The sequence below is a fragment of the Myodes glareolus genome, chromosome 6, assembly GCF_982192425.1.
Source record: "Myodes glareolus chromosome 6, mMyoGla1.1, whole genome shotgun sequence".
NCBI lineage: Eukaryota > Metazoa > Chordata > Mammalia > Rodentia > Cricetidae > Myodes > Myodes glareolus.
In genome coordinates, this window is record NC_142031.1 from 98447212 (window position 1) to 98464963 (window position 17752).

The window sequence follows — 17752 nt, forward strand, 5'->3', positions numbered from 1 at the left end:
GGCCCACTCCCTCTGACTCCCTGCTCAATCCCTGTCCCTACTCCAGCCTCCTTCCAGCCCCTCCTCCCTCTCTGGGGGCCCAGCATCCTTCCCCACACTCAGCCCCCTCACATATACTCAAAGATCATGTATAAAAACATTTGTCAAACACAGACTGTGGCTCCCATTATCAGTGCCCACCCCCAGCCTCAGTTCACATGCTCTTCAGGAGGTACCAGATCTCAGGTGGAGCTGGCTGACCTGGCCACAGCTGTTCCTGGTGTTCTCCATCAATGACCCTCATTTTCTCACCTGGCTCCAGGGACCAGCGTGCACAGCTGGATAGCATAATTCAACCAAATCACAGATGGCCAGGAGACCTTTCAGGGGGAGAGGGAGCCTCTTTGAGCTATGGGATCACTCCCACATACCCGGCACTAAGCTATTGGGGCCATACTGTGAGTGCAGCGCTGACCTGTAGTCCCTACTGTGTGTCAAACACGGAACCATGTGCTCAGCAGTGACGTATGAGGCCCTTACTATGCACCCAGCACAGAGTATGTATTTCAGGACTCAGTGAAGAGTGAGACTGGAGAACCTCACAGCCTCTGGGAAGAGCAGTTACAGGGCAGGAATTCAATAACCGTCTACGATGTCAATCAAGTTCTAGACAACAGTAGGAGAGATGTCACAGGCATGATGAATTGCCAGAGGAATTGTGCAGATAGTCATCGCGCAGTCGGGAAAGTTGGAGGTGGGGGATCAGGCAAAGATCAATGAGCTGCAGAAAGAATGGAGGTTGGGTCCAACTTCCACCACCCACCAGCCAATGTGACCTTGAAAGCTGTCTTCCTTCCCCTCAAAGGACAAATCCATCTGCAGCGTTAAGGGTTTCAGTGAAAGTCATTTTTGTCGGTGCGTAGAGTTGTGCAGGCCAGGTGGTGAAGGAAGAAATGGACAGCTCCCCACCGAGGTGCCCAAACTCTAAGGTGTAAGTTGCTCCTTCATCACTGCCCCCCCCCCGGGGTGGGGGGAACCCTGACGCTTCCATTGAATTGATTGATACACGCAACAAGCATCATCAGAAAGTTCCAGCTGGCCATGCCCTCATATGGTCTTCCAATAATCCTGTAGACTTGTGTGGGCTGGATCTGACCACCCCCATTTCATAGGGGAGGAAGCCAGTGAAGGAGGGGTTTGCCGAAGGTCCCACCCCAAGCTAGAGGTAGAGCTCAGAATGAAGTGTGGGTCTGCTGCACGACTGGAGAGGGCTACAGAAGAGGGAGGAGTGTGTTTCTCTGAGTGTGTATGGGAAGGGTGGGGGAGGGGTGGAGTCCCTGTCTCCTCTTCCCCATGGCCCCTCCTAGGTGGGCACCATCCCTGCCAACACGCTAAAACCCAACTGTGCTGTTGTTTCAGAATCCAGCAGGCAGCCCCTTTGATCCACTACTAATTCTTTATTTAAGAAAGATTCACAACTCAATTACACCAGGTAACAATAGCTCACAGTCAATAACACAAAACACAAGCCCAGCCAACATCCCATCTGACCGGGGACACGGATTGAGATGAGGAAAAACAAAGAAATTACAGCATCAACGCGTTCAGAGCGCTAGCTTGCAATTTCCAGTAAATTGGAATCACTGCGAGTCATTTTCCCCACTTGACTGGCAGGTATATTAATTTCTCGTCATTTGTCAACCATCGAAAATAAATTGTTTACTGGGTTTGGGGAGAGCATGTCAGAGGCGGGACTGTGGTGGTTATTCTAGCATGGTTTGGCATGGGACGATTCCCTGAATCCAGGCTACGGCAGCACTGAGCCAATGGGCACTTTATCAGCTCAGTACAGAGGACAGTCCCAGGTGAAACTGGACAGGACTGGACCTGGGACCTCTGGCTGTGCCCTGATCTACCTAGCTCCCCACTCTCATTTGCTTATCCCTTCTGCCTCCCAGAAGTCACTCCCAAGAAAAGCACAGGCTGGCAGGGGTGCTCTCTAAGAGCCTCTACAGAGGCCCCTCATTGACTGTCCACCAGCCATCAGTGGGTCCCATATAGAATTCTCACCATCGGCAATAGTATTATGATCATCCCCCTTTTAAACTACCAAAGGGCCCAGAGAAGGAAGGTAATCTGCCCAAAGTCACACAGCTATTGAGTAAGACTGATAAAGCCAGGACAAGAAAGTCAAAACAAGACGTCTCCGCCATGAACTTGAAGGAGGCAGTGGTTTGGTCTCCTGGAGGCAGTGCAGGGTCAACACCTAGGAGGAACTGCACTGTCTCGGTGCTCCCTGCACTGAGTGTTTGGGAAAAAATCCTAAAACAAGCTGCTCCTCTGGCGCAAATAAATCCAATTAGGTCAGATTAAACCAAACTAAAATGCCCATGTCTTATTAAGTGCAGCGCTCTCCGGTGGCCCGAGAGCATGGCAGGGGAGACAAAAAAGCGGGAAGCACATGCAAAGGCTTCCCTCCCTGTGGGAGTCCAAATCCTGGCATGCAGGGATTTGGAGTCCAGACCAATGCAACTCCCAGGCCAGGGGGCTGGGATGGATGCCAGGGGCTAGGGTGATGCTCCCAACTTAACACTGAGGAGCAAAGCTGGGATTTGGCTCCAGGTTTAAGGAAAGGCAAGCCCTGGTTTTTCTCACTGTCACAGGTCACTCTGAGGCAGAACCAAACTTACAGTATTGAGGAAGCTAAGCTCTGAGGTTTCAGGCCTTGGGGAGAGGAGGAAGCATCCACATCTTCCCAAAACCTCCGCAATCCCCTAAACACTGAGTTCCTAACTCAGAAATGTGTGTCTGAGGCCACCACCAGGAGAAAGTGCCACTCACTGACACCTGGTGGTCAAGCTTTGCTATTGACTTTGGAGACCCTGCCTTGGCCTTGCCTAGACTCCTAGCTTTGAAAAACAAAAACAAAAAACAAAACAAAACAAAACAAAACAAAAACCAAAAACACTGTTTCTCCCCATCTATGAGCCAGGGACTTCACTTTTCCTTCAGGAGTGGGAGGGGAGGCTCCTACAGTAGGTGAGCTGGGTTTGCTCAGACCACACAGCCAGGACGTCCAGAACTAGAGCCAGTGAATGGCTCACAGTTCAGGGCTCTTGCCAGCCCACCTCATTGCCCAGAAATGAGCTGAGATCTGGAGGGAGGTGGTGGAGTTTGAATCACTGGAAGAACAGGAGAAATACGAAGGCAGGCCCGGGGTGGTGGGGGGTGAAGTCAGGAACAAACAACTTCCGAAATATAATAATTTGGCTAAATTTAAACCTGTGAAAGAGTTCAGAATGATTCATAATGCATGCAGATTGATGCAAATGAGTATGCAAATGATGCAGACAGGAATGAGCTGGGTGCTGCCTACCTCTCTGCAGTGAGCAGGATGGAGCAGGACAAGGACTTAGGTAGAAGTTTTCCAGGCAAATCCCATCTCGGAGTGGAAATGAGACCTTTTCATGCAACCTGACCAAGCCCTAGAAATCATCTTTCAAAGCCAATATTATCATTGTCTCCCGTTTATACTGTTAAGGAACTGGGGCTCAGAGAGGGAAGGTGATCTGCCCAAGGTCACACAGCTACTGGGCAAGCAGGACAGAGCTGAGGCCTCTGCGCATTTCCATCCTGAGACTATCCTTCTCTGGAAGTCACGCTGCCTGCTCCGCAGTCCTCTGCTCATGTTTCTCTTAGCTGAATAATTCTGCTCCTTCTCCCCTCCCACCAACGAGTCCACCCCCTCACCTCTGCTTTTTGTGATGCACATGCCTTTGTCTCTCTCTCTTTTAGAGACAGGAGCTCAAGTAGTCTAGGCCTAGGCTGGCCTGAAACTATGCAGCTGAGAATGGTCTTGAACTTCCCATCCTCCTGACTCCACCTCTCAAGTGCTGGAATCACAGATACATGCCCCTATGCCTGGCTTTAGGCTGTGCTGGGGATCGAACCCAGGGCACATGTGTGCAAGACAAGCCTAACTATATCCCCTGCCCACTCCTCTTGTCCATCCCCCCCATCTCCCCAATCCAGACTTGTGTGTGCACGCGCATGTGTGTTCCCATGTGTGCGTGCACACACACTCATGCAGAGATCAGAGGAGAACACTTATTCTCTTGAGACAGAGTCCCTTACTGAACCTAGAACTATGGGGGCAGCCCCAAAAACCCCAGCGATCCTCCTCTTCCCACCCCCCATCCCACAGAACTGGAATTACAGGTGTGAATTCGAACTCATATCCCTAGGTGTGCACAGTGAGCTCTCTCTATCTGCTGAGCCTTCTTCTCGGCTATCTCTTGTCCATTTGCAATGTATCAAGAGTGTTTGGTTAAAGGTCAGAAGGAATTGGTGTGTGTCTTCTTGGGCCCCTCTTCGTTAACATTCATATGTCTCCCAGCTGCACACACGGGAGAGGAAGAAGTGGACCTCAGTCCACCACTGGCCAGCTGTGCAGCCTCAGCTGACTTCATGTCCCCGAGCCTCAGTGTCTTCATCTTTCAGATGAGATTAGCCACCTTTACCATGCACCAGCATGCACCACAACAAGGCACATCAGAGCATGTACCCTTCCTTCTCTAAACCTACAAACTCGCCTTCCACCACGCTAGCCACCAGCGGCCGCTGGACATCAGAGAGGCTTCCTGCCCCTTCACTTCCTATCACACAAGCCCTGACTCATATTGTCTACCCTTTGGTCTTGTCTGAGAGTCCTCCCCTGTCATCCCTGCACAAAGTCACCTTTGGACCTCCAGTTCACCCCAGTGCCTCCACCTCTGACACCTGTCAGTCCTCTGGCCCTCCTGGCTCTGAGAATCTGATGGTCCATATTCTCTGTGGGCATTTGCAGCACCATCATCACCATTACATCATCTCTACGATGCTATTCCTCTATTGGAGAAGAGGCTGGGTCCCCAAAGGGGGCACCAAAGCTAGTCTCAGAGCCCCACAGCTGCCCCCATAAGAGAGAGCCACCCATATGGTGAGGTCTCTCTGCATTTCCCAGTTTCTTCAGAAGCTCTTGAAGAACCTGGAACCCATCTCAGGTCTTAACCTGATGCCCATCCCAGCATTTAATAAATGCAAGCAGGTGCCTGAGCAGCCAACTCAGCCATGAATGCCAGATTCCACTAGTGTTGCATGGAGATCCCAGGTTCTTATCTGTTGTTTAGAAAGCAGCTGTCTCCGTTGCATTAGAAAACAGCTGTCCCCAGGATTGTCCCTGCAGAAAGGACCTGGACTGCACCTTGAGAGAGACTTGAGGGCGGGTCTCTACATGTTCAGAACAGGGGATGTTTACAGAAGCCATTGAAATGTGGACAAAGCTGTCTTCCATCTCATGCTGGCTTTTCATTAACAAACCTTCCAACTGAACACACAGGGACGTGAGAACCCTCTCTGGGTCCCTGGCAACCATCCTCAGGGAGGCATTTGTTAGTATTTGTCAGTTGATACACTGACTGTCTTCAAGACATTCCACTTCTCTGCCACGGTTCACAAATCGAGTTTTTCCCCGTCCTTGTTTGGCTTCATCTCAGCCCTCTCCGAGGCGGCGGCGGATCTAATCCCACGTCCCCACGCTCTGTTTTTATTTTCATCGTGATCAGTTGTTCGCTGTCTGCGCAGATTGCTCCAGGAGGAGGTACTGCTGGGATGGGATAAACAGTCTGGGCTGATAAGTGCGCTCTCCTCGGATGATGCTCCTTGTTTCTGGGCCCCGAGGAGAGACTTTCAAACTTCGTACCAAGTCAGTTTCTGCTAGCTGCTACAGCCGTTCACACCCATTAACAACAAACACTTACTGAGCGCCTATTGTGTAGCAGCCCTGGGGACTTCAAGGCTGAATTCCTTTATCATCCACAACACTTGTGGGATAAGAGAGCGGGTCTTTTCTTTTTCCAATTATATATTAGAAACAGGAAGGCTGTTTGTCTAGGGTCTCATGGTCTTTTGATTCTGGGCTATGAAATCCCATCCCGAATAGGGTCTAGGTGCTCAACCCCTTCCCAAACCTGCTCCCTCACTATCTCACTCTCTTGAACATCTGGCTAACCCCTCACCTTTCTACCTATCCCTGTGACTAAGTAAACTCCACCACCCCCACCCCAGACTGGGGGACTGGGACTGCTTTCTCCCAACAATGGGGAGTGATCTCCCTCCTGGAGAGGTGCTTGGGCCCCTGAAAACCCATGGGTTGACAGGTGGCTGGGGATCAGTCTCCAACCACAGTGGGAGCCATCATGTTTTGATCTGTTGCAGCATCTCAGGCTATGGAGCAGCTGGTGGGAAAGGCGGGAAGAACACCATGGTGCGGTCTCACGGCGTGTCTGTCCTGGGCATCTTCAACCTGGAGAAGGATGACACGCTGTACATCCTTGTTGGCCAGCAAGGGGAGGATGCCTGTCCCAGGGTAAGCACCCAGAGCAGGGCTTGTCCCAGCACCAGGGGAGGTGTGAGTGGCCTCTTGGAGGACAGTAACCTCCCATGATCCTTCTGGGGGACTCACATTCAAAGTCTTCCACCAGTTCCACTTGTGAATCCCACTCCTTTCCTAGGGCCATTTGATGCATGAAGACACAGGGAATGTAGGCCCACGGGAGTTTTATAGCCGTCTAAGAGCCACGCTGAAGCTTGGGTCTCATAATTGACTTAAAGTCAAAGGTCTGAATCCTAAATTGACCAAGGGAAGATGTTCTCCACAGAAGTAGGAGAGGGAGCCCCCTTCTGAATGCTCTGGCTGGCACTCTGATGTGTTGCATGTAGTCATATTATTATGAATAGTGAGAAAAATTAAAAGACTTTACATTCACTCAAAGATCAGATGTATAACCCCATGTCGGTGTACATAAAAGCAGCAAAAAGTGTCCTGAAAGACACAGCTTCCGTAGCTGTACTTCTTGGGACGGCACTGGATTGGAGGTGGTCACAAATAGTGTCCGAAATGGTCACATAAAGAACGTTCTCAGACCTAGGATGCAACTCAGTTGGTGGAATGTTTGCCTAGCTTGCACGAGTTTTTATTTTTCTTTTTTTTTGGTGGGGGGGAGTGGGTTGTTTGTTTCCCTGAGCATGGTGGAGCACACCTGTAATCCCAGCATTTGGGAGATGGAAGAAGGAGAATCAGAAGTTCAAGGTTATCTTTGACTTTGGAGTTTGAAGTCAACCTGGGATGTATGGACACAGGAACCCCTAACTATATAACTATATACGTATACATATATATCTGTATATGTACATATATATGTATATGTATGTATATGTATTTGTATGTGTGTGTATGTATATGTATGTATGTATGTATGTATGTTAAAAGAAAGAAAGACTGTCATCACATATTATTTATTTGTGCGATTAAAACTAAAGAATTTAAAGCATAGACCAGACCGAGTCAAAAGGCTGGTAGCCTGTTTCCCATTAGTTAATTTTCTATTCTGACAAAGTTCCTGCCAGAAACAATGTATGGATTGGAAGATTCATTTTGGCTTATGGTTTCAAAGAATCTAAGTCCATCATCATGGAGAAGGCTTGGAGGACTTCATAATGGCAGATCTGGGAACAGAGAGATTGAGGCAGGAACCAGGGGCAAGTAAAACCTTCAAGGCCCATCCCTATTGTCCTGCCTCCCCCAGCTAGACCCCACCCCTTAAGCACCCCACCACCTCCAAAACAGCACCTTGAACAGAGAAACAAACATTCAGATATAAGTCCATAGGAAATGTTTCAGAATTAAACTTTATACTCCCATTTTATAAATGAGGAAGCGGGGCGGGGACCATGAAGGTGAAGGAACTTGCCCAATGTCATTCACAGAGTGGCCCAGAACTCTAGAGCATTTGTTTGGGCTGCATCCTACACTTGTCTGAGCCTTTCTTTCTGTGACCTTCTTCCCATTTCCACTTGTACAGCTCATTGCTGGACAAGCTTTTGTTATCGCAAAGACAGCCTGGCTTTGTGTTTCTAACCCCACTGGGGTGTCTGCCAATCAAAGACAAGTCCAACAGCAGGATCTGAGAATGCCCAGAGCAGTTGAAAGACAGTGAGGGCTCACAAGAGAGCAGCCACGGAAGCCTCAGACACCCCCAACTGACTGGCTCTTGCCTTGCCAGTGTTAGCAAGGTGGCAAGACCCTGGCAGTGCTGGTTAGGCTGGCAAGAACTCAGGCCCCAGGATGGCAGATTATCCTGCTTGGGTCAGGCTAACGCCTCCCAAAAGCATAGCTTTGCTGGATCTTCTCCGAGAGTTGTCCCAGCAGCCTGGGAGGACAGACAGGGAGCAGGGACTACCAAGAAAGCAGTTCAATTCCACAAAGAAATTTGGCTCCAAAGAGTCAAGTGATGGTCTGTGAGTTCAGGGGCCAGCAAGTTCTCACTTCCTGGTACCCCACTCCTCCCGGCGTTAGCAGGATTAGAGGATCTAGCCTGGTATGTACAACCTCCCGTCTGAGAAATGCCTCCACTCCAACTTTTATTTAGGAACTATAATCAGGATTTTGCAGGCTGTTATAATATATTAAGTCATTAAATTACAGTCTGCTGTAATTTTCACAGGAATTTATTGAGTGCTAATGTAATTCTTTCATCTAAGTAGAAAGATTGCATTGACTTCTGCAAGGGACTTTGACTTGATTGGATTGTAATCAGTTATGTCTTTTCACAGGACTGTGTCCTTTTTTTTAATTCAATTGTAATCTACTTGCTTCTCTAGGTTGCTGCACTTTATCATTCTTATTAATCAACCTACTTGTTCTCAAACTTTGTGGACGCAGAGGGAGCATTCCCGAGGGGGCAGGAGGAGGCCATCTCAGTCCTGAGCAGAGGGAAGCACCCAATGTTGGTCAGCCAGGCATGCCATGCACACTTGGACATGGGACATGGGTCCTCCTGTTTCCTCTACACTCTCCCTGTGGGTCCTTAGGCAAGAAGGACGTGCTATCTTCAGGCATTATCTTCACCTCCAATTTTCACTAGGAAAAAAAAAAATAAATGAGAATGAAGTAAACTCTAAGAACATAGCTACAGTTTAGCTGGCCTAACTGCTCGCTACCTGGTGCCTGGCCATCCCAAAGTCATGGAACAGGAAGTTGGCTCCAGCTGCTGCTGGAAAACACCTCTGTGCAGAGAGAGAAACAGAGAGAGAGAGAGAGAGAGAGAGAGAGAGAGAGAGAGAGAGAGAGAGAGAGAGAGAAACAGAGGAGAGAGAGACAGACAGACAGAGAGACAGACACAAACAGAGAGAGAGAGAGACAGAGTGACAGAGAGAAACAGAGAGGGAGAGAGATAGAGAGAGAGAGAGAGAGAGAGAGAGAGAGAGAGAGAGAGAGAGAGGAAAGAGACAGAAAGAAACAGGAAAAGAGATAAGCAGAGACAGGCAATGGAGAGATCAAGAGATAGGGACAGAGACAGAGAGAGACACAGGGAGCCAGGCAGAAACAGAGAAATCCTATTTCCTACAAGGTCTTGCCTCCTAGCATGGGGTTCTAAACTAGGCTTCTTCCACAAAAGCACTACTGGCATCTTAGAGTTTCTATATGGCAGAGAGGGGCCTGCCCCTTGTTGCCAGTGGTGTTTAACAGCAACTTCCTCCTCCTCCTCCAGCAACAACAAGCAAAATGTGCCTCCTGGAAATCCCCACTGGCCCCTGGATGGCAGAGTCACTAACCTAACTGCCAGGCCCCATACTCTCACCCATCAAATATCAGGAAAGCCAGTGTCTGAGCCAGACAATTCTCAGCACATTCAAAGTGATTCCACAGACGTATATTGAGTCACTGTGTGTGCTATCCATCATTCTAGGAAATTGGACAAGGGAGATCCTTACACATAACTTACATACAAAACACTTTCCTTCTAGCAAAGAAAGAAGGAGTTGGCCAAGGCCCAGTCCCTGAGGTGAGGGTGTGCCTGTGCACCTAAGGGGAGGAGGAGAGGAGCAAGCAGGTAGAGAAGAGATGAGGACCAAGAAAATAGACTGGGCCTGGCCACTGTAATGGCACATTCCACATCCTCAAAACCAAATGATATAATAGGATGTGCCTGCAAGGTCTCGCTGTGGCTGCACCAGGAAGCTTGGATCTCACAAGGACAAGGAGTCAAGCACCAGAGTCAAAGGCTACTTCGTTCATCCAGCAAGAGATGCTGGTGGCTTAGACCAGAGTGACCAAAGTGGAGGTGGTAGAAAGTGATTGGATCCTGGGCATGTTTGGAATGTGAAAATCAAAGGGGCTTCCTGCCTAATTATATGGAGAACTGAAAGAAAGAAAGGTCAAAAGGGACCCCAAGGACTGAATAGCTTTCGTCACATGCCAGAGAATGCTGCAGAAGGGACAGCTTGGGCTGGGCTCACGCCTGAAATCCCAACAAGTTTGAGGTCAGTAGCCTGAGCTACAACATGAGCCTCAATTACAAGTGAGACTGCCAAACAAACAAACAAACAAAAAACAACTTAATAGATTTTTGTGGCAAGGTCAGGAGGTCAAGGTCAAATACACTGACTGTGGTGATCTAGTAGACAATGGGACATGGCAGGTGGACAACACCGACAGACCTCTGGGATTTAAAAGAGAGGTCCAAGGAGGAAGATATCAGCCAGCATCAAGTTGAAACGGGGGCTGAGATTGCCTATGGTGTGATACAGAGGTGAGGAGGAACCAAGGATGAGCACTGGATCCCAGCATTTAGAGATTAGAAGAAAAAAGAAGAGAAGATAACACGGAGCCAGGGATGGACGTGGGGCAGGGGACATCCTAGGAAGCAGGGGACGTGCAGTGCCTCTTCCAGAGGCTGCTGCTAAGTCAGAGGGATGCTTGCTGAGAGTGGATCATTTCTTGGGCACCCTCTGCCCTGGTTTCAAGGGCTACGTGGAGCAGGCATATGGAAGACTGGCCATCCTCAAACTCCATTGTTCTTGCCCAACACTGTATCCAAAGTCCTCAAAATCAGTTCTCTCAGAAAAAGCATCCCCAGGATGTGGAGGTCACACTGCTGGCTGCCAGAGCAGAGACAGGTGTGGAAGTCGGTCTTCCGAACTCTGCTGGTTCAGGCTAGATAACCCTTTGATTTATAGGCGGATGAGAGTCCAGGTCCTTGGGAGCCTCATGGAAGTACTGCTCAACCCGCAGCTCCCATGCTCTCCCCCTCCCCCTGCACCCAGCCTTGGGGCAGGCACGCTGCCTCTCATTCCTGTCCCAGGATTCTCTCTACAGCTCTGGGCATCACTACATACACACGAGAAAAGTGCTTAGCTCTACCCCAGCAGTCCAGGACTTTCCACGCACACTAAATCCACTCTTAGAAATGTCAAATTATTTCCATCATTAAATCCAAAATGCCATAAAACAAATTGCATCTCGGCTGTTTATCTGGAAATTTCTCAAGTACTCACTGCCGGCACTCCTGAATACTTTAGCATAAGGAATGGCTCAAGATGGATTGCCGTGTCCACTGGCTGGTTATACAGCGGCGTTTGATGAAAATTTGATGTTTTATTGGCTTTTATTCCATTAAGTGAAAGGAAAGTAATTTTCTTCTGAGGTCAGTCTGGTGTTTAGAGAATTCATCCGAGCTGCAGCAGCCAAACCAGGTGTGGCTGTCCTTCAGCGGGTGGGCTCTTCCTCCCAGGATTCCAGGGTTTTGTGTTCCAGACATCCCAGCATGGTCACGGTCGCTCCCACATCCCACCCAGAGGTGAATCTAATGAAATACTAACTCAACCACCTCCCCATCGATGGCAATGGCTCGCCTCCAAATCACCATATGGTTGTTGCTGTGATTGCACTGTTTCCATCCCGTACCTAAAGACCACCGGATCACCCAAAGTGGTGCTGAGCATAGCTGTCAGATCCCAAGGTCCGCTCCCTCTTCCACATGGCAGCCAGGAGACTCTACCCTCTTCCTGGGCTTCCATGTTGGAGATTTCTAGAAACAAGAAATGGTAGAAGAAATCAGATGTCTCAGATGGAGACATGACTTTCCCAAAGGTGAGCTGAGAATGAAAATTCCTCTATTGGGTTTTGTTTATTTGTTCTGTATTTATTTTTAATTCGCTGCATAGTAATGCAGAACTGAAACACACACACACACAGAGAGAGAGAGAGAGAGAGAGAGAGAGAGAGAGAGAGAGAGAGAGAGCTCCTTGACTCTCCACTCCCAAATCTAATTCTGATCATCCACGAGGCCCCTGCCACGACCAGGCTGCTCGTCTAATCCCCGCAGTTACCCCAATTCATATGCCCTCCATCCTGTCTCACAGCCCAGGGTCTTATCTTCTTCAGCAGCCACAGGATTCTAAAAAATCCCTCTGGACTTTTAGACTTGGCTCAGCAAGAGAGCCTTAAGCCTTTCCCACACACACCCCACTTACCTCCTTTCCTGTGGGTCATGCTACTCTTTCCTCTTGGGATGATCCGAATTCCCTTCTCTGTCCTGAATCCTTTCCTGCACTCCAGAGCCCACCTAGAAGCCCCCTCCTGCAGGCAGTCCTCCTGCTTCAATCTATCTTCCTAGCTTCTCATAACATTTGTATGCACACTGGCCTTGTGACCTTTCTTAACACTGCACAAAGCGATTGTCGTTTGTATGGATTTGTTTTTATCTTCTAAATTCAACTATAAGCTGTTTGACACGTGATCAGAACCCACCTTTAGCATATAAGGTCCCCGTCTTGGGCACAAACCCAACGAGGTGGTTTGTTTTGTTGGCACAGGCGAACCAACTAATCCAGAAAGTCTGTGTTGGCGAGAACAACGTGATAGAAGAAGAGATCCGAGTCAACAGAAGCGTGCACGAGTGGGCAGGAGGAGGTGGAGGTGGGGGTGGAGCCACCTACGTGTTTAAGGTGAGGTCTCCTCTGAAAGGTGAAGCAGTAACTTCTGCCCACCATGATGTTATAGTCCCAGAACAAACCTAAATAGAAACCTCGGGGTGTTCTATGTCAAGTTAACAACAAGAAACCACGTCCAGAGAGAGTTCAAGTTTGCCTACCCAAGAAAAGGTTTCCTGGTGCACTACACCAAGCCTTTGCCTTCAGGGCTCTTTGTCTGCCCAGGCCAGGCAGACTTTTCTAACACTTCCAAAGCCAGGCTGTAGGCTGAAAGCAGAGTTTCTTGCTGGGTGCTCCCCTTGGAGACAGCGACGCTAAGGGCTTATTCCTCAGTTTGTGGGGGTCCAAGAGATGACTGAAAGTATAGAAAAGGGTAAAGCAAGACCTGCTTCCTTCTAATCACCAGCAACAGGACGGTCAAGGACTTCTGAGAATGGGTTGGGGAAACGATTCTTCAAGATCCATCCATTTGTAACCTAAGAGGTGGGTGCCCTAGTGGGCTTGCATCACGGATTGGACTCGAACTGATACAGAAACTGATTAGAGAAGGTTACTATAACATCAACTTGGGGCTCTCAAACCCCCACAAGTGGAGAAGTCACCCCACTGCCCTGTGTATTGTTAAATTTAAACATTGAAACTGGGGCATAGCGTCTCCCTAATGGATGCCTAGCTCGGTCTCTCCCTCTCTGAATGTCTCCCCTGGGCAGATGAAAGATGGAGTGCCTGTACCCCTGATCATTGCAGCCGGCGGTGGTGGCAGGGCCTATGGGGCCAAGACAGACACGTTCCACCCAGAGAGACTGGAGAATAACTCCTCAGTTCTAGGGCTGAACGGCAATTCCGGAGCCGCAGGTAAAGCCTCACCCTCTCCCAGAAATCTCTCAGGGATCCTGAAGGCATCATTGTCACTGTTCCCATTGATGCCAATATCAAGGGAACGGGGAAGGCATCACCCTGCTGCCTCTGAAGCTATCTCGCTAGCTTGCTGACTAACCCTAGGAATACCCAGCACCCCAACCCTTTAGTTTCTAGAGCTGACAACCCCCTACCACACACACACATATACACACATACCTTGCCAGAGGGCCTCAACCCAGATTTGCTTGCCATTGTCATGAATTGGAGGGTGCTATCCATCTGAACTCCGTTTTGGAAGCCTGGCTCCCTAGCGCTAGCATCCGGGCATCTCTACCAGAAACCCTGACTCCTTATGCCCTCCTACTGTGCTGCTCTCTCTGGGCCAGGGGGACCTCAGCCAACTCTTCCAGAAGACTCCACCTGGCAGGTTAACTCCTACAATTCCAGGGTAAAGTGACTCTATTCCTTCTGCCTGGGTTTCCAGATCCCACTGAGATCACCTACTGGAGTCATTGGGTTAGGTGTCGATTGGAATGTCATATGGAACAATAACGGGGAGAGGGCACTGGACTCTCTAGGACCAACAGGAGACAGTCCTTGGGGTCAAGTGCTAGGGGCTATATACAGCCTCAAGTCTGTCCATTAGTTCCCTTTCCAAGAGCTCAAAGCTGGGGTTCCCGAGACACATTTCAAGCGATTGCCACTATCACGGGGCATCACCCACCCCCGCTGAGCTTCTCTATAGCACTGAAGCTGGCTGAGCCAAGCACCGGGCAGCCAGCAAACAAGAGTTCTTCCTGCCACACCTAACCGACTCCACACTTGGCGTTTGGAGGGATGTTTCAAGCACTCACTCTGGAGGCTCTAACATCAATGCTCAATGTGATTTGAGTCTCATTATCGCTAAGTTACAAGTGGGGCAACTGAGGCTCAGAATGGGGAAGTCCATGTCCTGGATTTGACACCCAGCAAACCCATGGGACTAGTTAGACCCTGAGCCTGCAAGGAACCAGTGCGGTGACCCAGCAGAGCAGGGTCCCAGAAACCTCTCGGGAACCCTGAAACACTGAGTGATGGGAACTGTTCCCATTGATGCCAGTATCAAGGGAAAGGGGCAGGCAGGCATCACCCTCATGCCTCTGGGGCTATCTTGCTGGCCTGAGGCTTGCTGACTTAGCCCTATGAAGGCCCAGTACCCCAAACCTGCAGGTACTCACCAGTTGACCACTGAGACAGGTGGCCACAGGTCTCGTTAAGACGGAAACAGTTACGTAAAAGTACACATTCAAGAGGTGGCAGCCATGCAGCAAGAAGTTCCACCATCATTCTGCCTGTCCCCAATGTCCCCCAAATACCTACTGGAGTACACTGCCTACTCCTGAGCTAGAGAGGCCTGCCAGGAAGCAGGGCACCAAGCCCCACAGCTGTATAGGCACATGGTGTGGCCTAAGCAGGGTCCCTAGTGCCAACAGCATGCTACTCCTAGCTTCCACCATGAACTAGACCCTGGAACAGAGCCAATGGGAGTACCTCCCACCAATCAACACCCATCACATCCTCTTTCCACCTTCCCCAGCTCTCTTTCCCCTCCAATCCCGCCAGCTCCTCAGAGAGGCCTCTCATCTCTCCCGCAGGTGGTGGAGGCGGCTGGAATGATAACACTTCCTTGCTCTGGGCCGGAAAGTCTTTGCTGGAGGGTGCCGCTGGAGGACATTCCTGCCCCCAGGCCATGAAGAAGTGGGGGTGGGAGACAAGAGGGGGTTTCGGAGGGGGTGGAGGGGGGTGCTCCTCAGGTGGAGGAGGCGGAGGATATATAGGTAAAGATGATTCGTATTCTAGGTGTCACTCTCCCCCTCTTAGTCCTAGGCTCCTCCCTCCCTGTCACCTCCCTGCCACCCCCCTGCCCCCCAGTGTGGACTGTGATGTGACTGCACGCTCCCCTCCCCTCCCCTCTGCCTGGCTTGGGCCCGCCAGAGGTAGGGTGTTGGCTTCTGAGCCAGCATTCTGCCTCCAGGCTTGTGTAGAAACAGCATCAAGATCCTATGTGATCCTTGGTCCCTTGCCCCTTCAAAGCTGAACATGAAAAGTGTTTGGCTTTTCAGATGGCTTCATAAGCCACCACAAGGACCAGGCAGCCCCGAAGACCAGACTCTTCTAGCTCCTACAACTCCTTTTGGGGTTCCTGGCCAAGCCAGCATTGAAGGGAACTGGTCTGCAGTTTCATGGGCTTCCTGCTCTCAGTTTTCTGCCCAGTCCGTTAGCTGCTACAGAGCGGGGCTATCCACTAGCGGGTGGGACCCACTCCCAGAAGCCACCTCCAAGCATCTTCATCCCAAACCTGCGGCAAACAGCCTGCTGTTGATCTCCCCTACTGCCTTGGGAATAGCTTGCAGCTAAGAACCTGGCAGATGATTCCCCCCACCCTCCCCCAGACTAGGATACACTGCATGCCTGCACTGTGACGTTCGTGTCTGTGTTTCGCTTTGTCGCTGTGTAAAAAATGCTTGTGCTAACCACACAAGCTTCCTTTCCAAGCTTTGGGGTGGATGGGAGGACCCCAGGGGGGAGCCCCGAGATCACCCAGTCCTAGATGAAAGGAGGGACAGGAGCCTGAAGGCACAGTAGCTCATCTCCCCCAGGGCCCGTCTTGACCCCCAAATGTCTGGAGAGCAACTTCTCCAAGCTACAAGAATGCACCCCCAACTTCAAGAGACTAGAACCTTCTAGGCTCTTGTTCACTTGTGCCACTTAGTACTGGGGCCTCAGCAGTGTGGTAGAGACTCCCTTGGATGATCTGGCCCCAACCTGGAGGGGAAACTGACCCACACACCCAACATCTGCAGAGCTAAACCGAAGTGCAATCTCTGTGCCTGGAACCTCCCTTCCCTCTCCACCTCCCCACCCCACAGGCACCCAGTAGCCCACAGCTTTGGCAAGAAATGCATGCTTGTTGATGTGCATGTGTGTTGAGACTTGGGCACCCACCTTTTGGGGTTCAACTCTTCTCTGGTTTGCCACAGGTGGCAACGCAGCATCAAACAATGACCCCGAAATGGATGGGGAAGATGGGGTTTCCTTCATCAGTCCATTGGGTATTCTGTACACCCCGGCCTTAAAAGGTACCCCCCTCGACCAGGTGACAGTAAAAACTTAAGCCACTTCTTCCACCAAGCCAAAACCTGTTATTGGCCTGGGTCAGGACACCAAGGCGTGGGCTACAGGCCACTTTATGATACAAGTCTTCAGATAGCTCATCTTATCATATTTTCTGGAAGTTGGAGTGTGTGGTTGAATGTAGGGAGAGGGAGACCATGGATCACCAGGCAGGCGGGTCCTAGAAAATGACCCAAGAGTAACTAGAACACCTGTACCAATGTCAGCGTCCTGGATTGGGGTCTTTCACTTACACAGAGACAACCGTACATCCTCACTCTCAGCCCTGCTCACCAGGGGCCTACAGATGCTTCACCAAATAGAGATGTGCTTGGAGTGGCAGAGGGACCTGGGACAGGGAGAATAAGAACCCTCAGCAAGCAGCCAGAGATAAAGTTCAAAGTCGGGGAGCTGAGGGTACAGGGCGGTCGATCTTCCTGTTAATGCTGAGACTGCTCCTCCCCCCCACCTTGTCACCAGTGATGGAGGGCCACGGGGAAGTGAATATCAAGCATTATCTAAACTGCAGTCACTGTGAGGTAGACGAATGCCACATGGACCCCGAGAGCCACAAAGTCATCTGCTTCTGTGACCATGGGACCGTGCTGGCTGACGATGGTGTCTCCTGCATTGGTAAGGAACAGCAATGGGAGATGGGAAGAAGGCCAAGACTTGAGCCAACTGAACAAGCCCAGCTGTGTTCTAAGTGTCTTGCCCCTCTCTTGCTCATGTTCTGGCAACTGAACAAAGAGACCTGAAGGGGTCTCAGAATCGCCTATGCCCTTCCCTCAGCCAGGAAACAAAACCTCCGGCATCTTCACCAAGGGGCTAGACATTCCTTCTCCACCCAAGTACCCAGCAACAGGGATCCCATAGCTCTCCTAAGATACCCTTGGTTTAAGGAGTTTCAGAGCCAGGTCTGTGCCTTTGAGCTCCCTGTATATGG

At 50.3% G+C, this 17752-nt stretch overlaps 1 protein-coding gene across 1 annotated transcript in view; it reads left to right on the forward strand.

The window, feature by feature from the left end:
• Positions 1-17752, forward strand: part of Alk (ALK receptor tyrosine kinase) — a 721983-nt gene that overhangs the window by 665849 nt on the left and 38382 nt on the right. Inside the window, exons 13-18 of the mRNA XM_048431162.3 lie at positions 6235-6385; positions 12676-12807; positions 13503-13647; positions 15288-15470; positions 16674-16772; positions 17287-17439. Of these exons, the coding sequence (XP_048287119.3) occupies positions 6235-6385; positions 12676-12807; positions 13503-13647; positions 15288-15470; positions 16674-16772; positions 17287-17439 (863 nt within the window). The remainder of the gene's footprint in view (positions 1-6234; positions 6386-12675; positions 12808-13502; positions 13648-15287; positions 15471-16673; positions 16773-17286; positions 17440-17752) is intronic.